This window comes from Scylla paramamosain, chromosome 20 (assembly GCF_035594125.1).
Source record: "Scylla paramamosain isolate STU-SP2022 chromosome 20, ASM3559412v1, whole genome shotgun sequence".
In the NCBI taxonomy this organism is placed as follows: domain Eukaryota; kingdom Metazoa; phylum Arthropoda; class Malacostraca; order Decapoda; family Portunidae; genus Scylla; species Scylla paramamosain.
The window spans coordinates 9,638,995-9,649,484 of NC_087170.1; the positions used below are offsets into that span (position 1 = coordinate 9,638,995).

The following is a 10,490-nucleotide window of genomic DNA, read 5'->3' on the forward strand; positions in this document are numbered from 1 at the left end:
AGGTGCAGATATAGACTTGAGGGAGGTGCAGTGACTACGCGGGATGGATGGATGGATGTGGTAGAGGCAGGGGCGTACTTGAGTCGACAAGAATGATCTAGTCGCTGATAAGCTACAGAAAGGTAAAGCCAAGAGGCGAGGCTTGCGATTTTAGTTGTGTGTGTGTGTGTGTGTGTGTGTGTGTGTGTGTGTGTGTGTGTGTGTGTGTGTGTGTGTGTGTGTGTGTGTGTGTGTGTGTGTGTGCTGAAGGAGACACGCAGGAACAAGTATACACGTGAAAGGTTCTTGAGTTCGCAAGTTCTTCATATCACAGTTACATCTTCAGTACCTGTTGCTGATGGTGCGCCTGCTGAAATTGAAGGTGTTGCAAGTTGTGGTGGTAAGGGTAAGGCTGCTGAGGCTGTTGTTGCTGCTGCAGATGTTGTGGGTGCTGGTGTTGGTGTTGCTGCTGCTGGTGTTGTTGGAACACTTGGTGGTAGTGACGCAGGTCCTGGGATGTGCTAGGGTAAGGCGTATGCCAAGAATTCATCTTCGGACATTATTGATGAGTTATTAATCCACGTATCGCGGTGAAGAACACGAGGCGACGGTGGTAGTGCGGCGCTGGATATTCACTGGTGGAGAGGTGGTATCTTTCTATCACTGCACTGGGCTAGGGTAAGGCACTGTGCGAAGTGAGGGAAGATGACACGCGGGGAGGGAGGTCGCTGGCACCGTGATGTGGTAGCCTGCTGACACACTGAGCTCTGCTGCTACACTGCCACACCAACCTTCCCGCCACCACCACAGCGCATGCGCTTCACGTCCCGTTTTCTATGGTGATGTATTTACTCGAGGAATTTCTCAACATTTCAGAGTAGCGTGTGTAATATTCCCCGAAGCCCCGCGAGGAGTAATGCAGGTTGGATGATTCACGCTGGCTCTCCTTCTAGGAACCGACTCCGAGACTGGATTCACTGCTCACACACACACACACACACACACACACACCTTTTTGGCCTTATTCGGTCAAGGCTGCGATCAAAATAAGGGTGTTGCTGGCTTACCGCGTCATGGGCGTGTGGGTACAGTGGAGCGGCGATGCCCTCCCCGGCCGCTCGCCCCATAATGGGTCAACCTGGCCGTGTTACCTTAAATGTTCCCGTGCTGTTCATTCACACCCGCCTGCCTGACGCTGCCCCCCAACCCTCCCCTCTTCTACTCCCACCCCTCTGCCTCGCCATCTCTCCCTCCCCTGGCCCCGTGCCGCCCTCCTGCCTCGTGCTCAAGGGTTTATTCATGCTTATATTCGTCCCTCAAACGTTTGTGAGTGTAGGAGGGAGAGGAAGGGGAATGTGAGGAGGGTTTGGCCTTGTACAGGTGTATGTCGGTTAGGAATGAAGGGCAGGGGTGGGAGACACGGCAAGGGCAAGGGAAGGGAAGGGAAGGGAGGGAGTGAAGTAAACATGATGCTTCGTCGCCTCCGTCACAACAACCTTCCCTGTCTTGGCCTCGTCACCGGAACCTGTCCTAGAACCCTGCATAATACTTGCCCCAGGTCTCTCTCTCTCTCTCTCTCTCTCTCTCTCTCTCTCTCTCTCTCTCTCTCTCTCTCTCTCTCTCTCTCTCTCAAAACAGTCGTCGCTTCTAAGATTTATGACCACCACCAAAACGCCCAAAACACTCCCACCAAGAAGCTGCTGCCCAGTAAGACACAGAAAATAGAGATGAAAAAAAAAGAAAAAAAAAGAAGGTACAAAGAGAAGAGATAAAGAAAAATGCCGACGGTTGACGCCCTCTGTCGATTCCTGTGTGTGTGTGTGTGTGTGTGTGTGTGTGTGTGTGTGTGTGTGTGTGTGTGTGTGTGTGTGTGTGTGTGTGTGTGTGTGTGTGTGTGTGTGTGTGTGTGTAGGTTGGCTTTATATGCTGAGCAAAACAGCTCAACAAAATAATAATAAAACAATTATAATAAACATCAGCAGTGTGCGGAGGAGGGGGAAGAGGATTTCTTTATTATGAATGAATGGTGGTAGTGGTGGTGGTGGTGGTGGTGCTGACGGTAGTGGAGATGACGTGGTGATGGCGGCGGTGGTGGTAGTGGTGGTGAGAGGCAAACAGGTGCAAACATAGCTAACTAACAGTACACCTACCTAGCTATCTCGCCCCGCCCTTTATCCTGGTTACCTCACCTGCAAGTTTAGCTCACAATGGCTACCCCTTCTGCCCCCTTACCTCCTCGACCCCTCCCCTCCATCTGGGACTGCGCTAAATATGGCCTGTTGGTCTTTTCTGCGCGGCGTGGCGTGGCGTGGGTACGTATGCTCTGCCTCTTTCTCCCGCCACGTCAGGAGTTCGAGTCTCCCGGAGTGAGGGTGGCGTCAGCGTTGCCGTCATCGTCTTGTGTGTGTGTGTGTGTTTCTCTCGTTTAGTTCAGGTGGTGATGGTGGTGCGAAGTATGTGCCAGACAGCGCAAAGGAACACAAAGGAAGGGCAGAAAGAGTCACAATCCTGTTGTTGGGTCTTACGAGGCTGTGTGATGAGCTGCACTGCCTGTTTCTTTGGTGTATGTAAAAACGAAGGCTTCTCACGGCGACAGGAGTAGGGGGATGAATTTTAACGAGGAGGAGGAGGAGGAGGAGGAGGAGGGGGAGGAGGAGGAGGAGGAGGAGGAGGGGAATATCAACAACAACAACAACAACAACAACAACAACGAGGAACAAGGAGGAGGAGGATGACAATATTAACAACACCAACACCACCACCATCACCACCAACAACAACGACAACAACAACAACAACAACAACAACAACAACAACAACAACAACATCACCAACAACGAGGAACAGGGAGGAGGAGGAGGAGGAGGAGGAGGAGGAGGAGGAGGAGGAGGAGGAGGAGGAGGAGGAGGAGGAGGAGGAGGAGAATATTAACACCACCACCACCACCACCAACAACAACAACAACAACAACAACAACAACAACAACAACGACGACGACGAGGAACAAGGTGGAGGAGGAGTTCACCTGAGAAGCATGACGTGCTGCAGGGGGAGAGGAAGACACCCCACGTTTCCTTTTTGGTGTTCTTAATCCCCTTGTTTTGTTTTTTTTTTTCCCTTTTTTGTTCCTGTTTCTCTGTCCCTTTATGCTGTGTATTCTCCACCTCTCTTCAGTCCTTTCTTAAATCTCTACGATTATATGGTTTAATTCCATCCTTCCCTTCTTTTATTGTTTTCTTCCATACTTCCTCCCCATCCCCTTACTTTATATCTTTTATAAAACTTGCATATTTTTAGCAACTATTCATTCTATTATAACAAAAGGAAAAGTCTCTCTCATATCTTCCTTAACCCTCTCTCTCTCTCTCTCTCTCTCTCTCTCTCTCTCTCTCTCTCTCTCTCTCTCTCTCCTTCCTCTTCTCCCTCTCACTTCTCCTACAACAACTACTTCTGCTTCTGCTATCATCTCCTTTGATGTTAACGCTCGCACCCTTTTAAGGTAATCCAGATGAGCATTACCCTACGCCTGACCTATATACATGAGGCACCCCTGAATTTCTCTTACGAATATTCACATTCTCTTGCACGGTACTTGCCCAGCTGATTTCTAGATTACCTCTTTTACTATCAGCATTCTTATTCTCTCTCTCTCTCTCTCTCTCTCTCTCTCTCTCTCTCTCTCTCTCTCTCTCTCTCTCTCTCTCTCTCGTAACACTCCACGTCTTCTTCTTCCTGCATTCCTCCCACCTCCTTCGTCCCTCATGCTCCACATTCCATCAACTTGCTTCCTTCCACGCAACATTCTCCTCCACACGTGTCTTGCCGTGTGTGTATGTGTGTGTGATGTCAAATGTTTATGGACAACACACACACACACACACACACACACACACACACACACACACTGTTCCTCTGCACCCCATCCCCTTCCGTTCCTTGTACGTAAGATGCAACCCTCCCCTTCCTCTACCAGCTTTCCCCTTTAGCCTTCACTCCCTTGGTCTTCCCACATCCTTTCCTTCCTCTTCCTTCGTCCTGACGTAAGCATGTGCTGAGTTAGCACTAATCCTGTCACATCACGAGTAAAAATAACCAATAAACAAGCGAGAATACAAAGACGCTAAGAATAATCTTGACATCTTAGGAATTTAAGTATTTAGAGAATAGTTATTTGATTTATATTTTTAGTCTTAATTATACTTTTGAACTGTTGTATAGATGTGTGGCCTTTATTTTCAGGTCCTTCCGTTAATAATCATGATATAATTTTTATCTTATTTAATCCCAAGGCTCTCTCTCTCTCTCTCTCTCTCTCTCTCTCTCTCTCTCTCTCTCTCTCTCTCTCTCTCTCTCTCTCTCTCTCTCTCGGCTTATAACAAAAAATAACATTATTACATAGTCTTAGTGTGAGACATCCCACTATTCTTCACCTAACTCCGTCAATACTCTCTCTCTCTCTCTACTCTGACATTTCTTTTCCTCTTCTTTGTTGCGCCATCTCTATTACGTCGCTATGGCAATGGAGGACAAAGACTCTACATACAAAGGATTAGTCTAGAGAACCTCGTACTGTACCGTGTGACCGACTTATACATAAATACGACTACTAAACTGCAGGTATTTCCGTGTTATGGAGAGAGAGAGAGAGAGAGAGAGAGAGAGAGAGAGAGAGAGAGAGAGAGTGGTGCCAGATCCGTGTGATGTGTGCTGAGTTGCCAGAAAGCTTGTGTGTTAGTGTGTCTGTTTTTTCCGCAAATCGCTGTGTCATGGTGCCAATATCACCCCTGCAACGGCTGTGGGTGGCTGTAGGTCAGTTTGCACAGCTCCCTCCGCTCCCCGCTCGATCACAGCACGGGTCAAGGGGTGTCATGAAAGCACTGCGTCCTTCAAGGGGTGGTAATGATAAGCAAGCAGGGAGCCACGTGCGTCTCTGGTGGTGGTGGTGGTGCATTGACATTGGTAACGTAGTGGTGCGGGTGACTTCGATGATGCAATTATGTCATAGCGTAGCGTAAATGTGCAAGTAAATGTCATGTGATAGTGCATGTGGGTAGCAGGATGCATCCAGCCACTTCAGACTTTAATAACCTACTTGTATATATCCCCGCCGCTCCAAGATCTTAAGCTAACATCCGCTTTGAATGTTGTAACAGTAATTAATGCATTATTTTTTAACCCGCCAGACAGGGGACGGTGAAAAAAAAAAAAAGTTCTGGAGTGCAGCACCAGACTGGCGCGACTGGTTATATTGATTGTGGCTGAGTGGAGTGCTGTGCTGGGGTTCCAAACTGCACTCATGGCAACCCCACCCCCCCCGCCAGCCACACCCTTCCCGCACCAAGCCACCAACCCACCACCGCCACCACCTGTGTGCTCAAAACATGGCTAAACCAACTCAACCCCACCACAAAGACTCATAACCACAAGGATATGTCCACTGAGGTGTACAGCTTTCACGGCATCACCCAAGGATATCGCACGTAACCCCTATTTATATTAAAACTTGCAACATATTTCTAAGTTTTCTCCAGCATGATGCAATTCACTCGAAAAAAAAAAAAAAACATGCCACGCGTTCCTTGCATTAAAATGTCACAAAGATGATGGTGTCTGCAGATGGTGATCGCATTTTCAAGCAGGAGATCTTCCGTGGCGATGAGTGACAAGCAGAAATCTAAGTTTCATCATGCTAGACGAATCGTGCGGCTGGCAGGCAATCCGAGGTCTAGCCTGTACTCTTTGTTAACTCGCTGCACTGCACTCAACACTCCTCTAGTCTTGCTAACCCAAGACCTCGTACACCATGTAATACACCACGCACATGCCAATAATACAAGTCCTTCCGTCATCCTACTCAAAAGCAGCCAAGAAAAATCCGCATTCTGACATTTTGGTGACACACGGACACACAAGTCTACACGTGCACACACTCGCCCACAGAAAGTTCCGACACGCCTACACGGATGCACTAACTTATCAGCGCATAGTAATCATCCTGTTCACACATTCCTGAACTTAAACACGCATTTCCAGGAACAAATAAGCTGGGTTAGTGTACTCACCACCAAGTTGGTAATGGTCGGGGTGTCGAGAGCTGGGGCGGTGATGGTGGTGATGCACCCGTCCCTCTCTGGGATGTTGGCCGCCACAGCTGTGATGGTAAGGCTCACACTTGGCACTGTGTCGTTACTGCTGCTGTTGCTGTCAGTGGTGAGGGTTTCTCCTCCTCCAGAAGCAACGGAAGCTGTGGTGAAGGACTGTGACGATGAGGTAACACTCTTCGCCGTGGCACTGTTGTTGGCGGCAGCTTGTGAGCGAGTGAACATGGTCGGCTGTGGGAGCTCAGTCTCACGCTGTAAGAATTTCCTTCGAGTCACCTGGTCTGACTCGCTGACTAACATGGGGCGGTGGCGTCACTTCAAACGTTAGAATGAGCTCCTCCCCCTCCTGCGATGACTCATACACTGCCTGGCCGCGGCTGGGGAACTCGCTCCTATATCCCAGCCATTTGTGCTGCCTTCACCCAAACACTTCGTTCACCCTCTAATTTTTCGTTCACTCCGACATTTTACTTAGTGTAACCTTTTGTCATCCATGTATACTTCTTCCCACATCAGTTAGCAATATCTCTCTTATAATTTCCTGTGCAATATTTACAGACGAGAGCAAGGTTTTCAGAGAAGGCACAGCATTCTGCCTTTCTCATGAACGAAACAATATGGAACACGCAGAGGGACCGCCCACTTCTTGTGACGTCACAACTTCCCAAAATAGAAATCTACGTCAGCCCTTCTGGTCATGTGCCAGTGACGTCAGAACTTGTGTTATTAAGCGTTATTCGTCTTGTCGCTACCTGTGTCTTACAGTACTGCATTAAATACGATGAATGAGGGAAGGCAGACCTGTAGGTGTGAAGAGCAGCGTGTCGAGGAGAAAAGAGGCACGAGCCACACATCCCTCACTGCACCAGATGAGAGGAGGCTGGTCTAGGCAACCTTCACGACGGGTTGAGCACCAGGGAAGATAAGCACTATCTCCTGCTAAGTGAGCGGCATTACTTAGCCTTAAGCACTTATCACAACACAGCATCACCTCTTTAGAGTTAATGTACTCAGCAAAACACGACACGGAGCCCCTCACTTCATACCGCGCGGTGAAGAACGCAAGGATTACTATGCACCGTTCTCATTGAGTACATATATATATGTGTACATTTACAAACAATAGGGACTGGCCAGAATAATAAGTGTATTTATAAATAATGAAGTAGCTAAGAATGGGACGGGAAAGACGAGGTAGGGCGACGCAAGAGAGGGGGCGGGTCGAGGTGCTGGCGACCGCTGGCACCTCCTTCAGCCGCAGCCACCACTACCACTACCAGGAACACGGCCCCCAGTCGACGCCACACTTTCCCGGAACAGCCTGGGAACATTACTGGGATTCTGGGAACGGAAGTTAAATCACCTTCGCCTTCCCCATTCTTAGTAGAAGCATCGCCTTCGCCAAAATACAAATATGATTATAATAATACAAACATCCGGACGTTGTATGGAGGCTTGGTCGGGTTTTCCATTCTTACGGGTAAACCCAATCTTAGAGTGCCTGGCATTGGCACACCAGTACTAGATGCCAGTGTGTGCATCGTCGCTGAACAGCATCATCATTATAATCGTCATTGCCGTCCTACTGTTTGGCAAAAACTAGGCGATATGTAAGTCGCACAGGCGTCTAACTCCGTTATGGCACTGCCTGGCACTATCATCACCATTTATACCTCCTCACCAGCACTGAAATGGCTCATGACGACAACCTTTCCTTGCAGAATGGTTGGCCATGACACCATTATTGATTTTAAAACGCCAAGGAACAGGAACAAGGCACGAAAGGTCAGAAAAAATTGTCTGGCAGCGGTGGGATTCGAACCCACGCCTCCGAAGAGACTGGTGCCTTAAACCAGCGCCTTAGACCACTCGGCCACGCTACCTGACCTAAATTTGAACTAACAGTGAAAACTTGAATCACTAATAGCATCTTGGATGGTCACGTTACCTAAAATTTAAAAATCGTGTTCGTTCCTATCCTGTTAACTACGTCACTAGTTTAGGAAGTCTGTCCGAGCAACGGACCGACCTGTGCCTTGTTGGGCGCGGGAAAACCCTGTAAAGTACTTACTGAATAACTATATTTAAACCTTCCACGTAATAGTAGGTGGAGTACATAAGAATAACAGCATGTGGTGAAAGCGAGAGGGTGGAACAGTAGTGAGTAAAGGAGGCAGCGGTGAGACCAAGAAAGCGATGTAGAGAGGCAGACACAAGCAATGCGTATCACACACTCATTACGTAACGCAACACTGGGGTTCTCTCCATCGTCGTCCTGTTTATCCTTCGGCCACTATGCCAAGACTAATATAGAATTTACATTTTAGGTCCTACAATCAATTTCTTATATTTAGAAGTGAAATAGCAGACAGTTTCAGAAAAATATTTATAAGAATGGTTCCAAAACTATTTTATGGGTGGTTTGCATGTGTCTCGCAAACCAGTTACAACAGAAGTACCAACCATATATATATATATATATATATATATATATATATATATATATATATATATATATATATATATATATATATATATATATATATATATATATATATATATATATATATATATATATATATATATATATATATATATATATATATATATTATGTAACTCCATAATATACGTGCACATTTTAGGGTTTTTCGTAACTAACAAGCTACACGTACGTTACACATTCTTTCACAAATATATAGTAAAGTCAGATAGTTCAAAGTTTATGCACTAATTTGTGTCTCACCCTTATTCCAATAGTGTATCCTTGTTCTCTTTCATGGCCCGTATTCAGAAACCCTTTGCTCTCTCACCACGAATATTTTTCCAAGGCCTCAGAGATTATTAGCCAGGTTCTCAGGAGTATTTCTCCTATTATTAAATCTTGTTAATCTGTCACTAAAACCATCTAAATCCCCTTAAAACTCCGCATAACTTCAACAAGAGCCTTTTGAAAGTAATGGAGGTGCGGAGCGTTTCAGAATATAGTCCAATAATCTATGACCTCCAAATATGATAAATATTTCCCTAATGCGGCACCGTCCAGTAATAATCGCTTAAATCTTAACAAGACCTTGTATATCTGTATGTAAAGCCTGAAGAGATTAGACAAATTCATGAAGAGCGATACCTATATTTGTATGGGATCATTCTATCTGTTTGTCTGTCCCGTGTTTTCATATGTATCAGTTTGGGGAGAGATATAGGTGATTATCATCTGTGTATTTCAAACACAGGCTGGTATACAACCACATTTCGTGTAAAGATTCCTAAATAGACGAGTGAATTATGTCATTGTGCAAGAAGCGAGAAGGCGCCTGGTAAAATTTCCCTCACGTTTTTTTTTTTTTTTTACTTTCAGACTGTAGGCTACTACAGGAATAAAAGACAAACTACACAAAGCCTATACACCTATATGCGGCACTCCTTGCATAATATCTACTAATCTATGTCCACTTATTTATTATTTTGTACATAAACATCAAATCTTCTAACTTCCCTATTATCTCTGAGCTAATAACCTGATAACTGAGACTATACTTGACATCTATCATCATATTATTTGAGAACGAATTTCTTCTTATCTCTCTTTTAAACCCCTATCAACCTTGAACCTGCCGCTTGTTAAATCCTTAATGCCACTTGAATACCTCGATCTTCTCTTATTCAACACCTCTCAGAGTCATTAACCTGCCTTTTGACCTATTCGAGCCCTGACTCATTCAAACACGACGATGTTAAATTAGTTACAATAAAGGGCATATCAGATAAATACTGAGTGCAATCATAACTGCGTTTAGGTAAAACTAAATATATAAATCTGCGAGGAATAAGAGGGTGCTCCAAACGAATCCCTGGAGGAAAATTGAAAAATTACACGTCTATCACTCACGACGAATAAAAATAAAAGGCTTGATTTTCATTGATGATAGGCCCATAAACTATAAACTATACTTAATAAAATACTTGTTTTCAGTAGCACAAAAGTTTATAAAGTATCACATAAAACTATATAACATTCTGTGTTCATGCCACCAATGCATCACTTACCACAATCGTGTAAGGTGATGCAAGTGTATGATATGCCTTGCAAGGTCACACAAATGTACATCTCTCTCTCTCTCTCTCTCTCTCTGATTGTATACTCGTCCTTCCTAAGTGAAGAACGGTATCCAGCTCTCATCTTATCCACCTGTACAATTATTACCTATTTACCTTCCAAAGTAGAACATATCGCAACATTTTTTTTTTTCTAAAGGTGAAATCTCCGTATCCTTGACCTTTGATTCAGATGTGGCTTACTCTTATCTACACTCATTGGTCTATGCGGTCAATGAATATCCTCATTGCGCAGATTGTCAACTCCGGAGAGATAAGACGACTATGCGAGAAAAGGAGAAAGGAGGGAAGAG

General features: G+C 45.5%; 1 protein-coding gene and 1 non-coding gene across 5 annotated transcripts in view; both read right to left on the reverse strand.

Moving 5' to 3' along the window:
* Positions 1-7,860, reverse strand: part of LOC135110270 (transcription factor kayak-like) — a 19,808-nt gene extending 11,948 nt beyond the window's left edge. The window contains exon 1 of one of the 4 annotated variants that reach the window (XM_064022415.1): positions 6,042-7,860. In XM_064022415.1, coding sequence (XP_063878485.1) covers positions 6,042-6,380 — 339 coding nt within the window. In that variant the 5' untranslated portion in view covers positions 6,381-7,860. Of the gene's footprint in view, positions 1-328; positions 1,122-6,041 lie in introns of those variants that run through there. The other 3 variants (XM_064022416.1, XM_064022417.1, XM_064022418.1) reach the window with 3 other exon arrangements.
* A 21-nt stretch (positions 7,861-7,881) lies between these two features.
* Positions 7,882-7,963, reverse strand: Trnal-aag (transfer RNA leucine (anticodon AAG)). The gene has a single exon. It is a non-coding gene; the product is annotated as a tRNA-Leu (tRNA).
* Between the last annotated feature and the right edge of the window lie 2,527 nt (positions 7,964-10,490).